This window comes from Sciurus carolinensis, chromosome X (genome assembly GCF_902686445.1).
Source record: "Sciurus carolinensis chromosome X, mSciCar1.2, whole genome shotgun sequence".
Taxonomy (NCBI): Eukaryota; Metazoa; Chordata; class Mammalia; order Rodentia; family Sciuridae; genus Sciurus; species Sciurus carolinensis.
In genome coordinates, this window is record NC_062232.1 from 111,136,698 (window position 1) to 111,162,021 (window position 25,324).

The 25,324-nt window shown below is 37.5% G+C and overlaps 1 protein-coding gene across 3 annotated transcripts; it reads right to left on the reverse strand.

Annotated features, from left to right (window-relative positions):
- Positions 1 to 351: 351 nt before the first annotated feature.
- On the reverse strand, positions 352 to 16,738 carry Rap2c (RAP2C, member of RAS oncogene family). 3 transcript variants are annotated; one of them, XM_047536776.1, is made up of 5 exons: positions 15,186 to 15,382; positions 14,551 to 15,065; positions 14,269 to 14,429; positions 11,495 to 11,807; positions 352 to 2,828 (listed from the first exon to the last, which is right to left on the reverse strand). In XM_047536776.1, exons 3-4 carry the CDS (start codon positions 14,341 to 14,343, stop codon positions 11,529 to 11,531), a joined length of 354 nt encoding a protein of 117 aa, XP_047392732.1. In that variant the 5' UTR covers positions 14,344 to 14,429; positions 14,551 to 15,065; positions 15,186 to 15,382; the 3' UTR covers positions 352 to 2,828; positions 11,495 to 11,528. The 3 variants fall into 3 exon arrangements, with proteins under 3 accessions (XP_047392732.1, XP_047392730.1, XP_047392729.1); XM_047536774.1 differs by lacking the exon at positions 15,186 to 15,382 and adding an exon at positions 16,636 to 16,738 and having other exon boundaries at positions 14,269 to 15,065; XM_047536773.1 differs by having other exon boundaries at positions 14,269 to 15,065.
- Positions 16,739 to 25,324: the final 8,586 nt, after the last annotated feature.

Consider the following 25,324-nt stretch of genomic DNA (forward strand, 5'->3'; position numbering starts at 1 on the left):
GGACGATTTCCAACCAACGAATTTGTATTTGGGCCACTTTCTCCATCTGTGCTAAGTTATATACATTATTGCTTCTTTTTACCCATTATTTATAATTTCCAATTTATTTGTGAGTTATTTTACTTGATTAAATATTACATTTTAGGACATATTTCAGTTTTCCCCCATATATGCCACAATAGTGACTAAGGAAATAAGTGAAAAATATTTAACAACTGCTTAAACATGTACTGCAATATATATTATCATTTTGATTAAAAGTAAAGACTGAGTTATGAAAAAGAATCCTAAGTTAGAAAATTTAGAATGAGAAGCCATACACCAAATAATTACAGAAACCAACCTCAGTAATACAGATGTCTATTTTATTAAAAAAGTTACAAACAGGTGGACTGCAGGGTCGTCTTACAAAATGACAAGAATGAAATCTATTGGAAAAATTTAATTTTACAAATCTTTATAGGTAATTGTTCAATGTTTGTACTTGTTATTCGAGATTTTACCTTTCACTGATAAAGTTACAGTACATTAGATCCATGATAATAGGTTACATGATTTTATTAGCAGAGCCCTACTGCAGTGATTTGAACAACTCCTAAACAGATGCCATAGTAAAGACAAGACATATATTGCATTTAATATTAATTTATTATCCTAATAAGCAACATGCAATCTATTGAGGAAGCTAAAATAACTTTTGGTCCCTTTTCTTAAAATGTGCTGGAGAAACCACCTTTAAAATCACTTTCCCCTGATTCCTGTGATCCTAAGTGAATTCAAGTTAAATTTGTAGCTGAGGTCAATGACAATGAACACTGTAACAGAGAGAGATGGGGTTGGGGAGCAGGGTAGGGAACAATATTCATAGGAAAGAAACACTATAAAATCAATAATCTGCAGAAAATTTAATTCATCATGAATTATTTGATTCCTTTAGAATTTCACAAAGTTAATAAGAATGAATCACAATCAATTAATGTACTTTGAAATGAGTGTTTGGTTTTAAGTTTGGTATTAAAGTGCAAACTTAAATCATATTCATTTCAAGCAGTTTATAAACAAAAACAATGTTTCAATTGCCTCTATACTCACAATTTCATCATAAAATTCAAAATTTAAGAACAAGAGTTCATATTGGGGAATTTGATCAGGAATCAAATGCAACACGATTTAAAAAAAGGAAATCAAAGTTTAATCAATTTCTACTCAATAATTAATGGTCATGCTGACCAAAAAATCACATGAATGCAGATATCACTGTATTTGAACATCACACACAATATAAATTTAAAATTGCCACACCCTTCCATAAACTGTCACTGCATATATTAGAGCTTTCCTTGACAAAGTTATTGAGCAATTATTATAGATCAAAAGTATAGTTTTGGTTTTGTTTTGTTTTATTTAGAAGCATGTTCAAACGACTAAAGCTGGGCTCCTAAAATCGAGAACTTTGGTGCAGTAGGTGAGCTGCAGTTACTAACTTCTGCAAATTAAAAGCACGCAAATTAAACCCAACAACAAAATACTGTCAACCTTACACAACTGAAAAATCTTTGCTACAAAAAGCACTCGTTGTCATGATGTTAAAACTGAACCAAAAAAAATCACTCTTTAAATTTCCTTTCTGCTTCTATACCTGTGTTACTGTTAAAATGTTCAAGTATTCAGACAAAATGTGCTGATTAGGTAAACAACATGGAAGGCAATGGCTATTAGAAAGCACATTTGCAAAAATAAAAAAATAGCCCAGAGACTTGGTGCTATTCTCCCTCCTGTTACACAGATTTTGTCTCTACTACGAACATGCTTCTTGAGAAATAACTAAAAAGCAATTGTGATAGTGCAAGAAAACTTTAACAAATATTGCTTTAAACTATTATTCAGAAAGACAAATATTAAGAACTAGAAAGTGTATATGATTTTGTTTGAATTCAATTTTACATGTGCAGAAGTCTACTAGATGTCAATTACAAGCCTGACAGGCAAAGCTGAGCTATCTCTGTTTAGGTATACAATTAATTTACCATGGATACAATATCCCTTTTCAAAGGCATTGCTAAGTAGGTCATAACTAAATTTAGAACTTCACAGAAAGGAAAATGTTACTGCCGCAATTCAATGCTGTAAATGAGATTAACACATGTGAAGACCTAATGGAATCGAAAGCTTAACTCTTCAACTAAATGTTCTATAGTCAATTTCCAATAGCAATAGTAACTTTTCAGAACATGTTAATTACAAAAACACAGCACAACCTGCACTTGAGGAAAAGGGACATTCCATCCATACAGGTAAAATGTGATCTTTAGTTTCTTTTTACAACACTGCCACACGTAAACAAAGTCTCAAAGTATTAACCAACCATTTAAAGGAGAAAATTTTACAAATAGGATGAAGCACTGGTACGAGGTAATATACAGAAGTAACCATTTGTTTAAGGCTCAATTTTTTCTCCATTATAACTTTCTTTTAAAAGGCATTGAGTAGGTAATACTGAGTTTGAGTATTTAATAAATACAAGTTGAGAAACTGATTAAAGAAATCAATGAAAATATTAAAAATTAACCCTTGCATATTAGCCATCAATAAGAACTTAGAAAGCTATAAAAGGACTGATTGATAAAGAACAGATTTTAAACTTATGGTAAACGTGCTAAGCATTCTTGTTTAAGGTCGTTGGATCTTGAAGGCCAAAGACCTTATGCACTTAATTAGATGTATGGCAACATGCTGTAATAGAGACAGGTTTACCAAGGCTCAGTTCTGCAACCCAGGTTGTAAAGTTCTCCAAAGCAGCATCTGTGCAAATTTCCTCTGAGTTTTATCTGCAATTAAGATAAAAATGTCATGAAAATATAGAAATACAGATTATAGTTTTAAAAAACTGGCAACAGAAGCAGTAACAAGAATCTTCAGATGGACGTTCACTGTTTTCTCCATCAGTTGAAGTGAAAAAGTAATTTTCTATGGTCCTGAAATGTCATTAAAAAGTAGAAACACAGGACTGATGCACTGGATATCATAAACTGTGTCTGTGTAACTACTCCAGTTGATTTTTATAATATTATTACACCTTATGCTTATGCAATATTAATGTTTCTTACTGGTTTAAACTATCTTAGAGTATAAATGTGGCAAGTAGTGCTTCTACTTTGAACTTGATACTTTCAAATTTTAACTGGAAATGGTGTTAGAATTAAATGCACATTAATTATAAGTAAACTTGATAACGATAGATTTTTCCAAAATTTAGTTTTTTTGGGCATTTTTTCTATTCATTTAATTTTACTGAGATAAATTGGCATTTTAAAAACTTTCACCATAAAAGTTTTAGTTACATTGCATTCTGGAAATCATTAAGCTTTTTAGCAATTTAAAATAAAAAAAGGTGATTCGAACAGAGTTTAGATATTGAGCACCTAGCACCTACTTGGTACCCTAGTTTGAGTTAAATGCTAGGTGACAGCAGCAGTTTACATTTCCCACTATAGTCTGCCCTTTTTTGGACATCTCCCAACCATAAGAACCTCTGTGACTGGGATTCCTCAGTCTCTGCTCTTACAGCTGATAGATTTCTGTCCTTCCACTTAATACTGTAGAGGGGGGGAATCTATCATTCAGTCAGATACAATATCCTTCAACTATGCTGAATCACCAGATAGCTTCTAGGGGAATGGAATTATGTTTGTTTTTTAACACGGGAGATAAAAAAAAATTATCATAAAGCCAGAAACAAAAGAACAGCAAGTAGGAAAGAAAGCCAAGTGAAACCAGTGGAAGCTCTAGAAGGGTTTGACCAATGTTTATAAATGCATAATTTTATTTGACAGCTATACTTCTATACTGTTCAAAGAGCCTGAAAGAATGCTTTTTTAGTAGTCATATCATAAGCATGATTACTTTTGAAGAAAGAGCTCCATTCATTATAGAAATCCTGCCACCTAAATATATTATTAAAAAAAACAGCAAAAGTCCTCCTTTATAGAAAGTATCATAGAAAGTTTTTCTAATTAAAATTAACTTTTTTGCATTAAAGTTAATTATTAATTAGGACATGGGTTATTTTAAGTCCAATTTCCTCATTATTAAAATAGCGATAAAAATACTTTTCTCTCAGGGTTGTTGTAAATATCATAATATATGAAAGTACCTTACAAAGTGACTGTATGGTGAATGTCATGTATTATTTTCATTTCTTAAGTGTTATAAATGTCTAGAAGATCAGGATTCCATCTTCAATATCCAGATTAATAAGCTTTGTATTTTTTTAGCCTACTTTGAATTTTTATACCTATTTAAACAGAACAATATTTCATTATATACACATCTCCTTATGAAGAATTTTTAGGAATTCAGACTACCTGAAATTAATTTGAAGTAATAAATTTGCTATACATTTGAATCTACATTTTTCAAAATAAACAATTATAGAAAGCTTGAGATTTTCAGATATGTTTGTGTCTCTTAAATATTAAAGACTTATAAAATGTGATGATTTAATAGTTTAGGCATTCTGTGAAATCAAACTAAGAAAGTAGTTACTATTTATATCTAACCCAAATCAACATTATTAATACAAACCAGCTTACTGACTATAATCTATATGAAATAAAAGGTTACATATTCATTACTTCCCACCTCCCAAAAGCCTGGTTAACATTTGGTTCATCCACATTCCACAAAATGACAATAATCCAATGAAATGTATATATAGATGAATGCTGAGTCATACTCAACAATATTAACATTAGGTACACCTTTAAACAAAGTATTGACACTGGCTACTTTTCAAGAGAGCAATATATTATAATTCTCTGCAGTAATAAATCCTGAAGCAAAAACTTGCATTAAGTGAAAAGGACAGTGTCTCTCAGTTTAAAGTTCACAGAATGCAGAATGTGAATATTTTTGCTCCACAGTGACAGCAAAATTTTCAGTGTATTAACACTCTTATTCGTTTAAAAATGAAAACATCCCAGAGGCTTTAAAGGCAGCTGGTCAAATTAGTACTTTTAAAGTCACAGGACATTAGACACACTGCAAAGGTGTAACACTGCTTTCAATATAGAACACAAAATATCCTTGTCCTCGCTCTCAAGTTTCCAGCAAGACACCCAACAAATCTTAACTCTGGAAGCTTTCTGCTCAAACACTTGCTTAATTGATTGGTTTCATTTTTTTATATTTTTAAATAAACTTGTAAAAGAATACAAAATAAAAACAATCGAACAATAGTCCAAACCTTTTGCTCAGTAAATTGTGAAATACAGTCTCCCAAGTGGGGTGAATTGGTACACAAGAGTACCAAACAGAACTGAAAAAACAGAGATCATTATTTATGTCAGCCAGAAGAAAAAGAGATTCTTGACTCAAGACTAACACATCATTTCACGAGGCAGCAGAATGCCTGGGATGTTAACAAAGGCTCCTGAAAGACTTAGCAGTTTGTGAATGTCTTTTTTGCTTAACTGGATTTATCATTTCTCAATACAATGGTATTTACTAGCATTCTTTCTCTCTCCCTCTTTTTTAGCAAATATAAATGTGTGATCATAGTCACTTTTCTTTCTTTTTTTTCCTCTAGTTTGAGACACACGATATTCTGGGGATTTAACCAAAGGAATTTTTTTAAAAATGAATTTTCCTTCACATTTTTTACTTGGCATTTTCATATCCAAGTTAAATATTATTTGTATTAGTGAAACACCAGGCTGAAATTCTGCTATCTAACAGATGCTACTTTTTTTCTTTTTTTTGGTATTGGGGATTGAACCCAGGGTCTAGCTTTACCACTGAGTTACATTCCCAGTCCTTTTTGAGACAGTTTCCCTAAATTACAGAGGCTGCTCTCAAACTTGTGATCCTCCTACCTTATCTTCCTGAGTCACTGGGATTACAGGCAAGGGGCACCATGCCTGGCCTAGGGGTTACATTTTTTAAAATATCTTATGTTTCATTTCTCTATCCTAATTTGCCTGATACTTATGAAGTTTATTGGAGGGGGTAATAGGAAGATTAAGTCAATAAAAGTAGGGCTACCCATTAAACAACTGAGAGCAAAAGGTGAACCTATGTCAGAGATTCCTTGAGTGGAGGTGGAATCATGCTTGAAGGGATGCATACACACTAAATATTTATGGTAAACCTAGGGTGGAAGGGAAGGGAAGGGAATCGCTATTTTTCTGATGTCTAGGCTTAAAACCTCCAAAAGTATAAATTAATATGAAGGATTTAATTCTGAGATCTCAAGTTGTGCAACCAGGTCTAGTGCTAATAATCAGTAGTGTAAGCCAAATGATCCAATTCCAGTTGCTAATTGAATAAGACCTGCTCCCCTCAACTGTGTTTTGTTGTTTTGAGACTGGGGTCTTGCTAAATTACCCAGGCTGACCTAGAACCTGCCACCCTCAGCAGGTGAGATTACAGATGTGTGCCACCACATCCAGCTTAAATTGCAATTTTTGAATATGATATTCCTAACACTGTGGCTAATCAAAGGAATTTGGGAGTATGTTTTTGATTGGAAAAGTTTTTCGAACAGCTGACAGGACTTCAATTTTTGTGATATTATCTTCTGAATTATAGAATTCCACTGAGAAGTAATCCCATGAGGAGAATCTTCCCTGTAGCATGGCTAGAACACTTCCTCAGTGGCAATTCTCCAACTCCATGATGCAATTTTTGTTAATTCTACTGATGGTTCATTCTAAGCCAGAGAGGTAATAGAGTAAAACGGAATGGCTCATATGCATTTCATTCTGCAATAAAGCCTAATCTTGAGGTTAAAAGGAAGCAATTAAAGAAGGAACAAATCTACAAAGAGACATTCTAATCACCAGATACCTTCACACCCAGAGCAGGTCTAACTAGACACTGTCCACTGTGAATACTCTCAAACCATGAACCCTGAGGGGGTCAGTGAAGGTCTGGGAGAATGAGAGGTGGCAGAGAGGGCAAAGCAACTCTGTTCTTCCCTTCTACCCCAGACCCACTCTAGACCTTCATGGTATATACTATTTCAAAGCATGCTTCTTCTGCCACTCAGGCTCACCAGGTGAACTGGATGACAAATGAGAATTTTAAATAAACTATTTCCCCACTCAAAGTGATGCACAGAATAGAGTGGGGGAAGGGGAAAAAGGAATTATCTAACCAAGTTGTACCAACTACAACAGAATTCCACCCCAGTGTTGCACTGATACGATTAATATTTAACTTGGATATGAAAATGCCAGCATTTAAAATCAAACAATATGATTTAATCTTGAGGGTTTTTCCCCTCACATTTGCTAAATTCGCAACACATTGTATCCAATGAAAAACTGGGAAAAAAAAAAGGTTAGAAACCTTTCAGAGTCTACATTAAAAAATGCATTTATTTTAAAAATCCTGAAAATGGTTATTAATTCCATTGTATTTAAAAATAAAGTCCAGCTGGGCACTGTGGTACACACCTTCAAACCCAGCAACTCCAGAGGCTGAGGCAGGAGGATGGCAAGTTCGAAGCTAACCTTAGCAACTTAGTGAAATCCTTTCTCAAAAGAAAAAATAAAAAGGGCTGGGGATTTAGCTCAGGGTTAGAGTGCCTCTGGGTTAAATTCCTAATACAAAAAAAAAAAAAAAAAGAAGAACGAACGAAAGAAAAAGAAAAAGTCCAGCTGGACTAAAATGGCATTCATAATCTGTTCAGCCTTTCAGGAGCCTTTGTTAACATCCTAGGAATTCTGCAGCCACGTGAAATGATGAGCTTGTCTTGAATCAAGAAGCTCCCTTTTTCTTCAGGCTGACATATATAATGAACTGGGGCTGACATAAATAATGATCTTTGTTCTTTCAGTTTGCTTCCTGGTGTTTGGTACTCTTATGCACCATTTACTCTATTTTGGAAGAACCAGTTCCAAAATACATGGGAAAATGGTATAAAATTTTGCAGAAGACCTTCACATTATAGTAAAGAACACCTTTTTCCTCATTTTATTTCTTTATAACTTTCATCAGTACTGGACTAACTTATAGAAATCTTTCAAACACTGTCTTTAAAAAACTCCATTTGATAAAAACATACTAAATTGTCCATTTAAAGGATAACTTTTATGCACTTCCCCCTTATGTTAGGATATTATCATGCTACTTCTTCAAATGCCTTCTGTTTGGAAATAACTTTAGTTCCCATCCCCTCAAATCCTGCCCCTTCTTCAAGGCCTCACTCAAATGCTACTGCTCCTCAGTTCCTTTAACTCAGTGGTTCTTAAGCAGGGACAATCTGCCTGTGGGGGACATTAGGCAATTTCTGGAGATATTCTTATTTTTCATAGCCAGGGGTCTAGGGGGAATGCTATTTTGGTCTAGTGGGTAGACACCAAGGCTGCTGCTAAACATCTGACAATGTATAAGACAGCCTCAAACAACAAAGAGCCCAGAATGGTGAGAGACTGCTTTCTCCTTGCTCTGAATTCCTATGGCACTGTGCTTTACTTCTTTCATATTATGAGATTATTCGTTCATCCTTCTCAATAACAATGTGCCAAAAAAAAACCCCGACTGCCTATTTCTTACAACTGGAATAGAGGAGCTATGATGTAGTGAATACAACAAGAGAGCTGCAACACTGACCTGGGTTTCTATTATACAGCAACTGCACAGTTAAAGAGGTCCTTCAAAGCACTTGGTGGCACCCCCTCAGGTCAGTAAAGAAATCTGGACGATGACTGTGTATAAAGAATCTGAGCACTGGGGATGTGGCTCAGTGGTAAAAGCACTTGCCTAGCATGCATGAAACCCTGAGTTCAATCCCCAGCACCACCAAAAAAAAAAAAAAAAAAAAAAAAAAAAAAAAAGGAATCTGGTCATGCTTCCAAATTTACACTAAAATGTCTGCCAATGAGAGGGTAAAAAGTGAAGAAACAATCTTGGGAGCCATGAAGATAAACAGGTGTTGAGCAAGAGACCCATTATCCAAATTAAAAGGTGTTAGGAAATGAATGTGAGAAATTATCAGGAACAATTCTTGGAGCAGTAATAGATTTCCCTCTCAGTTAAGTGCCACATATTAACAACAATGATCCCACTCTGTCTTACATACTATTATTTCTAACTTAGACAAGGCACTCCTCTAAATATGAAGGACAAACATCTCTCAAATTACCTTTACCTGTCAAAGTCTGATCTTCAATCTAGATCTGGGACTGACAGACTTCACAGCTTCATGACTCACAAGCTACAAGATTCGAAACCCATTAGTTTTTTTTTTAAAGGTAAATAGCGAGCAAGGATATGCAAAAACTTTACTAGCCTCAGATTACTGATTCCAACACACAGCAGTTCAATATTACTTGATGCTGGAAAAACTGCATATATATTTTTTTCTAATAAAGCATTTTATTCATGGAGTTCCCTTTACCATTTTCAGAAATTTAGTTGATTAGATTATTTTATTTCAAGGCCTATACCTTCATTCATGTACTGTTCTTAAAAAAACAAAGCCAGGCAACAAACCATACAGGGAACCTGACCTATCACTAGAAAAATGAGTAATTATTGGTATTAATAATTTCTGATTTTTAGTACTTTTTTCGAGACAGTGTCTCACTAATTTGCCCAGGCTGGCCTCAAACTTGCCATCCTCCTGCCTCAGTGTCTATTAAGTATCTGGGATTACAGGCATGCACCATCATGCCTGGATTGATATTTCATACATTAATTAATAAGAAATATAAAAATAGTTGGTTTGAGATAAAAAATTCCTATGTATGCATCCCTATAGATAATGAAGTGGCTAAAAACAACTCAGATTACAAAAAGTTGCAAAATGAAATAAACTCAAATAATTCAGAATAAAAAAAGGTTTAAAAGCTTTAGAAATTATTCATTTGCCAACTAGCTAACCACGGCCCTCTCTAAACATAAGATTAATTTTATTCCATTTACCTCCTATAGCTGTCTACATTCATCATGAGAAAAAACTGGGAACATTTAGCAGGTTGATTAATAGTTTATAAAGATGATAAAACTGAAACAAAATGTGTATAGTAATATCCTCTGCCCAGTTAATAGTGTCAGTTAGAGAAAAAGGGCATAATGGTAAAGATGCAGTCACCACAGAGAACTTGTTCAAACTTGAAGCTGGCTTACGATTTAAAGAGAGATTACAGAAGCAATAACATGGGACTCAACTGCCTATGTCTGTCCCCTCCTGAAACAACTATACTGCAAGTGTGACACTATCAACAAAAGTTAGACTACAGCTTAACAGTGACTTTATAAAATAATAGATGTGCCTAGATATAAGAAAATAAATGAGTTTAAAACATATTCTGGTGTGCTAAAAGCTGATGAGTGAAAGCATTTTTAATAAAGCACTGTTGTCATCCTTCATTTTTAAAGATGACACTACCTGACAGTAGATCTTGTCTGCAAAGATAAATTAGGGACCGTTAGTCTTTTCTCCTGGGAGAACATACAAAGCCAGACCTTTGATTAGGAATCATCTCCACCATCTGAAATGCCTGTTGCCATTTGCAAAACTGCCGCCTAGACTTGAGGTCAGCCTTGGCTCAGAAAGATCAATTTCATCCCTGATATTATTGGGCTACTCTGGCATTTGCTGTGATTTCTCAGTCATCCACAATATTGTTTGCTTTTATCTTATTATCTAAGTGTTACTGAGACTATTTGCTCCACTACATCAAGACTAAAAAGATTATGACATGAATAAAATAATTTCATTTTAAATGCTGTTTTATATAATCATACTTTTTCAAAACCTGTTTCATTAAAAAATCTTTACCACTTAACTCGAGAGGTATAAATATTTATTATTCTTAATTCCATTAATTATTAATTGGGACACTGCCTTCTAACACATCACAAATGATTTAACCAGATTCTCATTTGGACCATATATTCAGAATGAAGTCAATGTATATCATGGCATTATAATTTATTATCATCACTGGTCACTTAAATTCCTCAAGTGCAAGATACAGATGAACTTGATTAAATAATCATCCTGTTAAATCAAGCACTTGGGTGATCAGTAAATTGATGGCTTCAATTACAGCAACTCTTATCCAGGATATGATAGCATTAAAGCATAGAAAACATCACAAAACTAATCATCTTTTAAGACTATTTCTGAATGTTCTCCAGTGCATTCTGGATGTTAAATCAGCAAAACAGGGAGAAGGTGTATTGTGCTTAGACCCACTCCAAAGAAATGTAATCAATCAGGCAGAGAGGGAATAAACAGTAACTCACTTTAAAAAATAAATCTTAAAGGTGGGAATATGGGCAATTTTTTACCTTTGTTTTCTCTATTTGCATTTTTAGGTTTTCCGCATTAAATGTTGACTATTTTATGTTGAGGAAAATGTCATTTAAAAAAAAAGAAATTTAAGGTAGTGTCCTATGTATTAATATTAACCAGCTTTTTGTAATTCTTCATCAAAAACCAAAACACTACCTGGTTCATACAGTTTCATCAACAACTAACCTGCTCGGTATGGCCATGATTGAGGTTATCTTTTTTACTGGACAACACAAGTTGTACAACACTGATCTTGCTTCTCGGGCAGTGATGAATAGTTCATTTGCCTGACGATCTCAGCAAAAAGTTCATCCACCATTGATTTACTTTTTGCCGATGTCTCCATGAAAGGGCAGCCCCATTCTTGAGCCAGAGCTCTGCCTTCTGAAGACATAACCTCTCTTTCTGGTTCCAGATCCACTTTGTTTCCTACTAGGATTAGTGGGACTTTTTCATATCTCTTCACTCTGACAATCTGATCTCTCATTGGCTTGATATCCTATTCAAACAATCACAAAGAGAAAGAAAAAAATATGTGTTTGTATAACAGAGGTATTACAGTATTACAAAAAGCCATCCCTTGATAAGTACATAAAGCTGAATCATAAATAAAATCACACACCCCAATAAAGAAAACATCATCCTTTTTTTCCATCAAGTAGATAATTTCTACAGGCTCTGCTAAACGCAGCTTGTGCACAACCTTAAAACTCATATAATCACTCCCCCCCGCCCCTTGGTCTATACCGATGAAAAAATCAGGTTCCCAAACGTGATTAATCCATTCGTACATAAGGATGTTTGGCCATCTCCCTAAACCTGCCTGCTTGTCATCGCTCCTTGTAACACCTGTTATCCAAGCACAGGATTGCAGCACTCATACATTCCTAGCCATTTAGCAAGAGGGCTTAAGAGAAAGTGTTTTAGGTGGGAACAAAAAATACTTTGTAATGCCTAGAAGAACAGTTTTTAAAAGATTAATACACTTAAATTGAATGTCTTTATTAGAGTAAAATTGAACACCTTAAAATTGCTTAAATACACTAGAAAGTATTGTCACAGTGATCACCTCTGAGGAAGGACAATGTAGGGGGAGACTGGGTGGGAAGAAGTCATACTTCTCTTTGCCTATGTTTGTTTTTACTACTTGATTTTCTCCCTTCCTGTATTACTTTTCCTGAGTAATTACAATTAATTACAGAAGAGACTTAACAATTCTCCAGTAGTAATTTGGGTGGAAGTATCAACTTAAGACAATATTATAGATTTAACTCTAACATTACAATTTTTGTGACTTTCCTTTTTTTTTGCTGTTTGTGATTTTTCATAACTTAAAAGATTTGCCTTAAATGTAAATGTGTATTGATCTGAACAGTTACAAACAGAACATCTGGGGGTGGGTCAAAGGGAAAACAAGGAATCCAAGAACACTTGTAAAAATTCCAAGTAATCTTAAGTTTGCAACAATTTGATCTGATCATGTTATCAATTCGGTCTTCAAGGTTACACTTTTCCCATTGTCCTTACAGAAACACAGGTTCAGTTGAGAATTCAAACTTAGGGCATATGGGCTCAAGAGTCTAAGTCTCTCCGTTGAAATAATGCCACAGGTTTATACTGCCTATTTATGTGTATAACAGAAGTGGATATAATGGAAATCTTGTGAAACACCCTTCAAAAGACTCCCAGCCTCAAGAGAGTCAGCTGAAAGAATAACAAATCTCCTGAGAAGCCTTTAGAAAGAAAATGTCTGTAAAACAGCACCTTTAGCACTTTGGTACTTTCTGGGGAAAAATGCTTTTATGATATCCTTGTTTGGAATTTAAGGCCACATTAAACGAATTTTAGTTTGGTCTCAAAAGGTTTGATTCATTTACTCAGAAGTTATCTTTAAAAAAAATTCCTGAAGTTGCTATACAAGGTTACTGTATACTAACTTAAAATACTGAAGAATGTGAAATTAACACATTGCATAAGCTAAAGCACTTAAGGTCTCTCAAGTAAGTAACATTAACTGCATACCTTAAATGCAGAAAAAAAATCTCCATTTCCTAAATCAATGGAGGTCAATATAATGGGTCAATATGAGGTTATTTATTTTCAAAGAATAAATAGCAACATTTATTGCATCTCTTAAAATAACGTTAAACCTTCATTCTGTCTCCCAGTAAAGGACAGGACAGATTTTCCTAAGAAATTGGACCACATCCAGTTTGGCTACCCTGCTGGGGTAAGAAATCTGCACTTGTTCACTGTTTCCAGACTCACATATTTTCTGTAAATATAGGCTATGATACCAGAAACAATTTGGATCAAATGCAGAAAAGGAGAGTCATTCTTGATTTCTGGGGGTTATTAATTCCCGGTACTCGCCTTTCCCATGGATAACTTCCCTTCCTACTCCATGTCCCCAAGTAAGTAAATAAGTAAATAAAATGCCTAGAAGGCAGGTCTTGAGTTCTTCATCTTGCAGCACTAAGATTTATGACTCTAGTTGAGAAACTTGGGAGAGAACAGAGGGGGTGGGAGGGGAAAGCAGACCCACCGTCTTATCTATTCAAGAGATAATGGGCTCCAAATAATTTTTCCTTTCAAAGCTCTCTATTTACCCGAGATTATCTGTTAGATGTTGTTCCGTTGAGTAGGTTAATCAATACTTGTTGAATTGAATAAGCAACTTCAGAAGGTTCTATTCCAGGCTAAATAAATGCAGACCGACCCATCTCGTTTTCTTTTCTTTTCCTTAAAAATAACTTTCAGATATTTGTTGGCGCTCCTTACTTTAGCACAGTCTTTAGAAACAACCCGATACTTTTCCATGCCAGTAGTAACCTCAAAAATGTACCATGTCTAACTTTCAAAAGCAAAACACAGTCATTACCGCGGGTTCAAGCAAATCAGAAGTCGATGTAGAATTACCACACCCCCTTCTAAGAAATTACAAGACTCGGTTAGGTTACCTGGAAAGACTGTTGATTAACCAGACTATAAACCAAGATGAAACCTTGGCCGTTTTTGATGTAGAGATCTCTCATGGAGGCAAACTGCTCCGTTCCTGCGGTGTCCAGAATTTCCAGCACGGAGGGGGAAGAGTCCACTTCGATCTCTTTGCGGTAGAAATCTTCAATGGTGGGGTCATATTTCTCAATGAAAGTCCCGGTGACAAACTGCACAGTAAGGGCAGATTTGCCAACCCCTCCGCTCCCTAACACCACTACCTTGTATTCCCTCATGAGTCTCACCTTCTCCAACTCCTACCAGAGGGGGAAAAGAACACCCCGCTAGCTGCGCTGCGGCTAGCCTAGGCGGAAGGTGGGCGGAAATCTGCGAACTGGGGAGGAGAGTGCAGAGCAGCGGAGGGCCCAGCCGGGGAAGAGGAGGAAGTTAAAGGAGGGGGAGGGGAAAGAGCGGAGTGTCGGGTGGGTGGGGATGGGATGGTAATGCCCTTCCTATAGGAACTGAAGCCCAGGCAGGGGGCGTGGGGAGGAGGGCGAGCCTGGGAGAAGCCGAGCGAGCGAGGGTGGGGAGACGGAGCACGCCCCCAGGAGGGCAGGGGTGGGGGCCGAGGAGAGGGCGTCCGAGGAGGAGCCCGCAGCCGGGGGTTGCCCCGCACCCCTCCCCCGCCCTTCACACAAAGGGGCCCAGGGACCCCGCTTCCTGCTAGCGCCTCCGAGCCGGCCCAGGCCTGCGGGCTCCGCTCCAGTCACCGCCGCCCGGGCGGGTCTGTGGGCCCAGGCTCCCGCGGGGGTCGTCCGGCCTGTGAAAGGAGAGAGGCGCACGTTACCCGCCTGACCCCCGCCCCAAGCCGGCGGCCCTGGCTGCCGCCTCCCCCAGCACCCACCCAGAACGGGCTGCCGCCGCAGCCGCCGCCGCTTACCCTGCCGTCCGCACCAGCCCGGCCGCCCGGGAGGCTGTCAAGCCAAGGCCATGGCCACCCGCTGGCTCCTGTGTTGGAGGGCCGCCCCAGCGCTGCTGCTCGCCAAGGGGAAAGGGGCGGGGGCCGTCCGGCGGCGGCGGCCGCAGGGACTCCAGGCGAACCCAGCTCTTTTTTTTCTCACCCACCCCCCACCCCCCCCAGCGTACACCCGGAAGGGTTTCCCTGACACACTGGCTGAGGTGCCCCAGTTCCCCCAGACTGGACGGGATCACTTCCGGTGGGGAAAGTCCCACCTCTCCTGGGCGAGCCGGGTGGCGCTAGGGCCGCGCCCTGCTGAGCGAGCTAGGCGGCCGGGACGGTTTCGGGTCTGGGTTAAGGCCTTGGGAAAGGGCCCCTCTGAGAACCTCCAGCGTCCCTACTGCCCCGCCCGCAGCTGCTGCTGACTGTCCCATCCCTAAACCCGTTGAAGTCCCTGGGCTTCTCGGCCTCCACCAGCTGGGTCTGAGGACTCGATCCGCTTCTTGGCCGGTGAGGACCGCCAGCTAATAATCTAGAAACCGGGGGAACGTCGAACACCCCTGCACTACAAGTTGCAGGAAAGAAAACAGCTGGGGAAGTTTATTCTCTTTGCTGGTATTTTTTTCCACTTGATCTTTTTCTCAGACATGCATACAAACTGCCTTTAGACTTGGCTTTGGCGCTGATTTCGTATGTGTTGTGTTTTACTTAGCTGTGCCTGGCAATTAAATACACACTGTACTTTTATTATCCGGCAAATCTGCCTTGACTCCACTAGCGAATACCAAAGCCACTCCCCATAAAAAAACTCAAGGCTCAAAAACAAAAGCATTAGAAATAGAGTTTATAAGTCTAGTCAGTTTTGTCCCCATTTCATTCCAACCACTACACAGCAGAAAAGGTGACCAATATTTACGGAAGAGTTGATCGGATTTGGTTTAGGTCTGTGGAATACTTTCATTTAATCTTTGATTATCTGTATGTATAATATTTTGCATGGTCGGCTCTTCTACTTTAAAGTTTCGTTTTAAAGGCCATCGTTCTTAGCCATCGAAATTCAAAAACAATAACTCCAGTGTTAAACACTAAGTTTCTATTTTTAGATAAAATTTTTACTTCTTACATATTTTCCCCTCTGCTAACTTTCTAGTTGTAAACTTTGTGTCTGTTCTACAGGCCCCAGGGTTAGAAGTCTAGGCTATATTTTAGACATGTCACTCCCTTTTTGATTCAAGTGCACCCAGAAACCTGAGAGATTCGGTGGCCAACCTAGTGAAAATGACCCCGAATTTCCTTACTTGCAAGCCCTAATGGCCAAACTGGATGAATAGACATGTATACCCAATCCAAATTTTTAGACACCAGAAAACAGGCAAATCACAGGAGTGTGAGTTCCCACTGTCCCTCCTCAGTGCCCCCCAATACCACTTACAGTATTCAAAGGACAAATTAGTTCAATTTCTCCACCGCCAGAAGCTGGTGCAATCTCTCCAGCGAAGTCCCCAGCTCTGACTTTAGCTGGCCTGGGCCCTGCCTGATATCTGAGGCACTGCCCTCTGCTGGAAGAGCTTTGGTCTATGAGTTATGACTCTCCCCATAGGTCACTGCTCCTTCCACACGTGCTGTTGCCGATTTGGAGTTCTGCTGCTCATGTCCCTGTCTAGCTGTCTCCAGACTGTCTGGTGGAATCCACAGCCCTCCACCAACCATGCTTGTAAGTGAGTCTGAAAATTCCTTTTCTGATCCAGCCAGTGTTGAGCAATCATAGCAAGTCTCTGCTCTTTTACTAAACTGGCTCAACAGAAAGTTTTATTATTTATTTATTTTTGAAGTCATCCCACCTGTTGGCAACTCTCATATCTCTGAGTGTGTTGGCTGTCTTGGAGAGAGTTCTTTATTTTTCCACACAGTGAAAAATACTCCTTCCCTCAGTGCAGAGTCCTGTTGAGTCACTCTCACCAATACAGGGTGGACAAATGTCACACTCAGTCTGAAGAGCCTTTCCAAACTTTCTTAGAAAGGTGTTCATTTCAGCACTGATTAGGAAAGTGAACAAATGGAAGTAAAAGTTCTTTGATGATTTTTTAAAAATATATTCACAAAATGCATGCTATGCAGCTATTTTACAAAGTAGATTGGTAAGTGCTGATATGAAAAGATGGCCAAGATATATAGGTGACAAAGGCAAGATACTGAATAAATGAATAGTTGCTCTCATTTATATAAAATATGTATGTGCAGTTGGGTGTGGTGGTAGTCTGCAAATTGGGAAACTGAGGCAGGAGGATTGCAAGTTGGAGGCCAGTTTGGATAATTTAATGAGATCCTCAACAAGTTAGAAAGACTTTGTCTCAAAATAAAAAATCAAAAGGACTGCAGATATACCCCTGGGTTGAATCCTCAGTTTCTCCCCCAAAGTGTGCAATATAGCCATTCAAATCTGAAAAAAAAAAGTTTTAAAGAGCTATCAGGTATTATTGGGAAAAAGGGAGTAAATGTAAATTTATATATGTGAGTATATTATATATATGTATGTGTGTATATATATATATTTATATATATATATATATATATATATATACATATATATATTGTGTGTGTGCATTTTAAGAACCAGGGTTTGAACCCAGTGGTGCTTTACCACTGAGCCACATTCCCAGCCCTTTTTATTTTTTATTTTGAGACAAGGTCTCACTAAGATGCCAAGTCTGGCTTTGAACTTGTGATCCTCCTGCCTTGGCCTCCTGCACTGCTGGTATTACAGGCATGCACCACCATGCCCAGCAAACTTTATAATATTTCTAAAGGAGAAACAAAAGAAAGTTGTTCATCAACACTTCACTAGGGGTCCATGCACAGGTCTTCCCAATTTAAACAACCTCCCTATTCCTGCCCACCCTTCTCAAACATCTCTATACTTAGAAAAATATTTCTCATACATTATTTCATTAGGTCGCAGTTGTTCACTAGTGCACTCTCATTAGACAATGAGGGTAGAAAGACCAATTAGAAGAGTGTGGTTTGGCAGTTGAGAGTTAGGGCTCTGAAATACAGTGGAGGACATTTAAATAGCAGCTCCCCTACCTTCTAGCTGTGTGACCTCAATTAAGTGATTTCACAGGTCTGAGCCTCTCACCTGTAAAAGGAAGATAAGAATTTAAGATGTAAATGTAATGAGCTATTAAAAGTAAAGTGCTTAGCTCAGTCCCCTGCACATTATGAAGCCTCGACACATTGCTAGCTATTTGTTTTTTTATTTAAAAGATTTAATGAAGTGTTAGGGTTTTAAAAAATAGAGAACATAAGGAGGAAATCAAAACATTTAAAACCCAAATATCTCAAAATCACAGAAAAATAATTCAGTTGTTCTTTCCAGACGTATGTATTGTTAAGTTTCTTGTGCTTCCTTTCTGAGGAAAAACATTGTTTATATACCAATATATCTATCAATCCATATCCTATGTGTATATATGTATTCTTAAAATTGCTGCAAAATTAATCATGTTATAAATATTTTTCTGCACTTGCTTTTTTTCACTTACTGTATTTTGATAGATCCTTTTCCATTTCAGAACACCAATTTTCTTCATTTTTCCCCCCATGGCTGTGCCATACTTTAATTACCCAACTCCCCACTTGAGGACAATGGTTGCTTTCAGGTTTTTTTAAATTAATTTTTTATTTGTTCTAATTAGTTGTACATGACAGTAGAATGCATTTATACATTTTGATAGATCATACATAGAGTATAATTTCTCATTTTTTCTGATTGTACATACTATAGGATCTCATCAGTTTTTGCATGTTCTTTGTGCATATATTGTTGCCAGTTTATCTTTAGGGTGAATTTCTAGTCGTTCAATAATTGAAACAGAGGGTACTTACACTTAAAATTCTTCTGGAAAGTATTGCCAAATTGTCCTTCAGAAAGGTTGCACCAATTCACATTCCCACCAGGGCAGTATGACCATATTACTTTCTTTATAACCTTACCAATTTTTACAAATTGGGCATGATAGCAGTGTCTTATACCTATAAAAATAAGCAAGACAAGTCACTCACAGCATTTAGGCTTCTAAAACACTGCTTAATAAATGCTCAAATAATAGGCTCAATGGTGGAGATGGGGGAACTTCTCCAAAAATCATACCCTTGAGATTCAGACCTTTTGCTTCAATTCTGTACCCATATCTCCACAGAAACTATTGCTCAGACATCACTTTCAAGAACACATCCAGATTTTTATGATGATGAGAAGAAATCGTAGGGTATAAGCCATATGCAGAATATGTAAATTACAGTGCATAATCTGAGTTTACAAACTTAGTTTGGTTCAATTTAAAGTGATTGACAGTTTGATTCAGGCACCATTTTCTCTTATCTCTCTTATCTCTCCGGTCCTCCTTTCAAGTCGATGCCTTCTTTTGGTTGCAATACTTATAGTCATTAACTGTCCGAATCATTTACCCCGACTTTTCCCTGCCAGGTGAATCCTTTTGCCTTCCATGTCTACCTACAGATATCTTCTGAAGGGTGTCTCCCCCTCTTATTTCAATGCTTTAGGAGCTCCCATTGATACCACTTGGAATGTTCAGGATTCCTTCCAGCTCCTTCTAGCTTCTAAGAAATCCAAAGTTGCCTTTCAGATCCCACCTCTAGCCACACAGGCCATTGATCCTGCATATCAGGCTCTCCAAGAACACAGAACCAATTTTTTAAGCCTTTATAGCTTTTTTATCATTATAAAAATAATGTTGCTTGCCAAAAGCTATAAAGTAAAGGTGTAGTCTCACCATCCACAGAAAATCACCAACAATATTTTAGCGTTGTTCACAAGTTTTTCCTGAAATAAAGAATGTTTTTAACTAAGAATGGGATCATATAATTTTGCAAGCAACTTCTTTCAATTATTGAAACATCATGCCCCTAGGATCATTTCCTAATCACACACACACACTTATAACCATCACCATCTTCTTTCCTACTGATTAGTTTTCCTACGACCTTAGTTGGTATTAATCATGTTCAACCCTATATACCTAGAATCCTTCATCCAAGTGCTGGGATTTTGTGCGAGGGACTGCTTACCACAGAAGCCACTACCCCAGTCTGGACAGGCAAACACCCCTATAAAGACATAAACCTTATTTTCCTGGTGTGACAACTAAGAAAGTTCTTTCCTCAGAACTCAGGGGCCTCCTAAATAGGGGTGTATTAAATAGAGTTCTGAATTCCTTTGTCATTTCATTTTTAATCTCAAAGATAGTGGGTTAGGAAAGCATTTTGTAATCTATTAAGCATTAATCTATTTATTTAATGTATATAAACCTGAGGAAACCATATTAATAATAACCATACTCCTAATTCATTGCACAAGAATGATCTGGAGGGGTTGTTAAAACTCAGATGGTCAGGCCCCACTCCCAGAATTTCTGATTCAATAAGTCTGGAGCAGGCAAGGCTGGTAATTTGTATTTCTAAGTCCCCAGATGATGCTGTTGCTACTGGCCCTGAGACCATACTTTAAACAACACTCTTCTAAGGCTGGAGGTAGGGTAGCTCAGTGGTAGAGCCCTTGCTTAGCATATGGGAGGGCCTGAGTTCAATCTCCAATACTGCAAAGTTTACACACATGTGCGTGTGTGTACACACACGTACACACACACACATGTACACACACACACACGTACACACACACACACACACACACACACACACACAGCCAGTTTTCTAGAAAGTGGTAGGACTTGATACCAGGCCTTTCCTACTCATTATTCATTAATATGTTTATTGAATTCCTACTGTGCGTCAAGCACTTTTACAGCACTTTTGAGGAAGACAGACAATGAAATCAACATTTACAGTATAGTGTAGCAAGTATGATAATAAGGACATGACCAGTGTGCTTTAGGTGGATCAGGAAGGGCACCAGGGAAGGTTTCTTGGAGAAGGTGATTGGGCTGTAGGCAAAGGCCAGAGGGATTGGCAGAAGCTAGAGACAGACAAAGAAAAATCCCTGTAATAAGCCATGGGGTTGGCCTTTCTCCTGAAGGTTGTAGGAAGCCATGAGTTTTTTTGTTTGTTTATTTTTGTTTCTTTGCTGTCTGGGGATTGAACTCAGGGTGCTTCACCACTGAGCTACACCCCCAGATTTTTTCATTTTTTGAGACAGGGTCTTACTAAATCACTAAGTTGCTTAGGGCCTTGTTAAGTTGCTGAGGTTGGGCTTGAACTTTTGATCTTCCTGTCTTAGCCTCCCTAGTCGCCAGGATTACTGGCATGTACAATGATACTGGCATGAAAGCCAGTTTTACAAATGTCAGGTAGCACATTACCCTGAACAAAAGTGTGACCTAGGACATCCAGGCCCAAGTTCAACTATTGGCTGTTCTACTTAAGAAGATGTTCCTTACCTTCTCTGAGCTTCCCTTTCCTCAAGTGTAAAGGTAAAAGAGCATCTACCCTATTTAAGAGTTGTGAAGATTAAGAAAAATTACCTAAGTGTTTGACATATGGTAGGTGTTTAACAAAGGGTGATAATGATCAGGTTTGAACTTTAGAAAGGTAAAATTGTGGAAGACATGCTTCTTAGATTGTTAGAATTCATTTGACACTGCCAGGTAAGTCCAAATAAGGCAAGTACTTTAGGTTAGTGATGAGGAAACTGAGACTGGCAGCCAAGTTCACTCAGCCAGCAAGTGCACACTTAAGTGGAGAAATGGTATAATTCATTTTACAAACCTTATATTTTTAAATTTTTTCTTTGACTTTGTAGGTATAAGATCACCAAACACAAATGTAATCCTCTTGAATGCCTCTACTGTCTACATAATTTAATTAACACGAATAATTCAAACTCTGCTTTTAATGATGTATATATAAAACATGCCAGTTTCTTCATTAGAAGTCATTCTCCCCCTCCCCCATTTACAAACTCATTCTTTTTAATATATGATCATTTGTAATAATTACATGCAACACTAGATTTTGTGTGTGTGTGTGTGTGTAGTAGAAACTCTTACTATGATATTGAACGTTCTTCAGTAGTTGAAAAGAATGATTATGAAAACATTGCAGACTCCAGTTCCACCTGATGGCAACTTTCAATTTATCCCAAGTGATTCAGAACTTAGAGTGAAATTGTTACTTACTTGGGTCTCCATGCACTCTTAGGAATTCCCCCAGCAGGTAACCAAAAATTGGAATAGTTGGGCATGGTGGCACACACCTGTAATTCCACAAACTCTGGAGACTGAAGCCGGAGGATCGCAAGTTGTAGGCTAGCTTCAGCAACTTAGCAAGAACCTGTCTCAAAATAAAAATAAAAAGGGCCGGGGATGTAGCTTAGTGGTAAAGCACCCCTGGAGGTTCAACCCAGTACTTCTCCTCCAAAAAGATATTGCCTAAAGATTGAATTCTTAGACATGTACAAAGACTGGTGTCTAAACACTTTTTTAAAAAGGCTGATATTGAAGTGTGAAAAATTAATGTGAAGATAAGATAAAAGTTATTGTTTGCTAAAATAAGTCATTATTATTTCTGTTTCAAATTCATGGCAACTTTAAAATTCTGTTAATTATTTTTCTTATTTGGGGCAACTAACAGAGTATGCAGAGTTCTGGCACTAGGTGTCAGCAGAAGATTAAATTAGAAACCCAGCTGTGTTTTTGTTTTTTCTTTCTATTTTTCTATATTTTTCAGAGTTTTAGAACAATAAAAATAAAGTACATGTCCTGGATTTTAAAAGAAGACAGCACACATTTTCTGTTTTCTGTGACAACATTAGCACAAGAAATATTGAGTTGCTGCTACTCAAAGTAGGCACCTGAGGAAGATCACCATGGCTCAAGGAATTATAAAACTAAGTTTTACCTTCACTTAGGGGATATTCTGTTTTTGTTTATGTTTTTGTTTTTTCCTCTGAGGCGCCGGGGATTCGAAACTCGGCCCTTGCACATGCTAGGTGAGCACTCTCCAAAACAAACTATTTCTTCAGCTCCTTTGGGGATATTCTGGAACTCAACTTTCCATCAAGCACAAATCTGTGGATTCAGGAGTTTGGAGGTAAGGATGGGGAGGGTAGTTAGATACTCCTCTGAACCATTCATTTCTAATCATTTACACATGGAAATATAATGTTCAAGCCAATCACAATGCTTGTACTTATTAACTCAGTAAATGTTCTTCCCATGTGTCTAAGAGGAACAAAATTAACTCAGAGGATCACTTTGAGAACCAAGTGAGTTGGCTGATCCTAAGGATCTCTCAAACTTAGTACAGGTTGAATATTCCTAACCTGAATACTCCCAATCTGAAATGCTCCAGAACTCAAAAATTTTGAGTATCAGAATGATACCATAAAAGTGAAGAATTACATGTCTGACTTCACATGCCAGGTCACAGGTCAAACAGGAGCACTAAAACTATTGTATAAAATTACCTTTAGCCTATCTGTATAAGGTGTATATGAAACAAGTGAATTTCCTGTTTAGACCTGTGTCCCATTCCCAAAATATGTCATGTTCTATATGCAAATATTCTAAGAGTCAAAAAAGGAGGCATTGGTAGTTCAATGATAGAATTCTTGCCTCCCAAAATAGGGAAAAAAATCAGAAATCTGTAACACTTTTAGTCCCAAGTATTTCAGATAAGATAGTCCATCTGTATATTCAATATTTAGCAATAAAAAATTGCTTTTTATTTTGATCTCCAAATCTTTTCCCTCTTCTTGTTTCCTGTCATAGTAAATTATGTCACCATCAACCTGTTATTGAAAATAGAACCTAGGGTATCATCCTCAACTCTTCCTTCATCCTCACTTGCCATAATCAAAAAAACGATTAAGTCTTGACAATTCTTCCTCCTTACTATTTCTTACATCTCTCCCATTTCTATTGTCTACTGCAGTGTGTAGAGATTTGAGAAACATTTGTGACATCTCTTTCCTAAACTTGGTAATAGCCTCTTAAATAGTTTGAATGTCTCCAATCTACAAAGACATATTCTTTTTCTTGACATTTTATTTTGCCAGTGGAGTGTGGACTTGTCTGATGTAATGATCCCTATCGCTCATCCAGGAGTTGCCAAGAACTTTCTTAGAAAATTAAACCTCAGTTATCCATCCTAAGTATTCCATCCTTATAGATTATCCATGAATTCTTTCGAAGTCTCTGTCTAAAGAAAACATTAATGGTCCTCAGACATATGAAAAGATGCTCAGCTTCACTCCATAATGAGAATGGTGGAAATTAAATCTATGTTAAGGCACCATTTTTTGTGAGTCAGTGAAATGTTTGATAATGCACTTTGCAGGCAAAGATGTGGGAAAATGAACACTCTCAGACACTGATAGTAGATTTTAAGCTGTTAATTTCTATCTAAGGCAGTTTGGTCATTATAAATCTACATAGGCTTTGATGCAGCAATTCCAGGTTTAGGAATTTGTCCTGCAGTTATACTCACATGTGTTTGAAATGACATAGATAATGAGTATTTATTTCAAGATTGTCCAGATATTGAAAACTGAAATATTTTGTTGCCCCTGGGGAGATGTAGTGGGTGACCAAGGAACTTTTCTGTCTCCTATTTTCCCATTTGAAATTTTAATTATATTAATATGTTGCCTATTTAAAAAAAATAACTAGATGTGTGCACTCTCCTCTATCTTGTGCCTTGAAGATAGAGGAGGTTGTGATTAGGAGATTCAAATTCATGTGTATTAATTCATAATCCAAATGTGACAAAAACAATACTAATGGACTAACTTCCACAAAAGATATGACCTATCCCATCTGTAACGCAATGGTTTTCATTGTGTGGTCCCCAGACAGTACCATTGGCATCACTTAGAAGTTATTAGAAACTCAGGATCAGGTTCTACTGCAGACCTACTGCGTCAAAAGTTCAGAGGTTTGGCCTAGCCATCTATGTTTTAGTAAGTTCTCTGGGGAACTCTGATGCATGATCAAGTTTGAGAAACACTGCAAGCTCACATCAACTGATGAAGTGTGTGTGTGTTTTATGAGTGCCTGTTGTTTAGATCTTGTCCTTTTCCCTCTTAAATTTGTCAGGCCATCCAGTCCTGTTGATTCTACCTCTAGAGTACTTCCTGTATTCATTTG

Excerpts from the sequence above, each read along its gene's own strand:
- Rap2c (XM_047536774.1), bottom strand. The coding sequence starts at position 14,541 with ATGAGGGAATACAAGGTAGTGGTGTTAGGGAGCGGAGGGGTTGGCAAA. Across the intron at positions 11,808-14,268 it reads TTAATCAACAGTCTTTCCAG|GATATCAAGCCAATGAGAGA; the intron begins GTAACCTAACCG and ends TTGTTTGAATAG.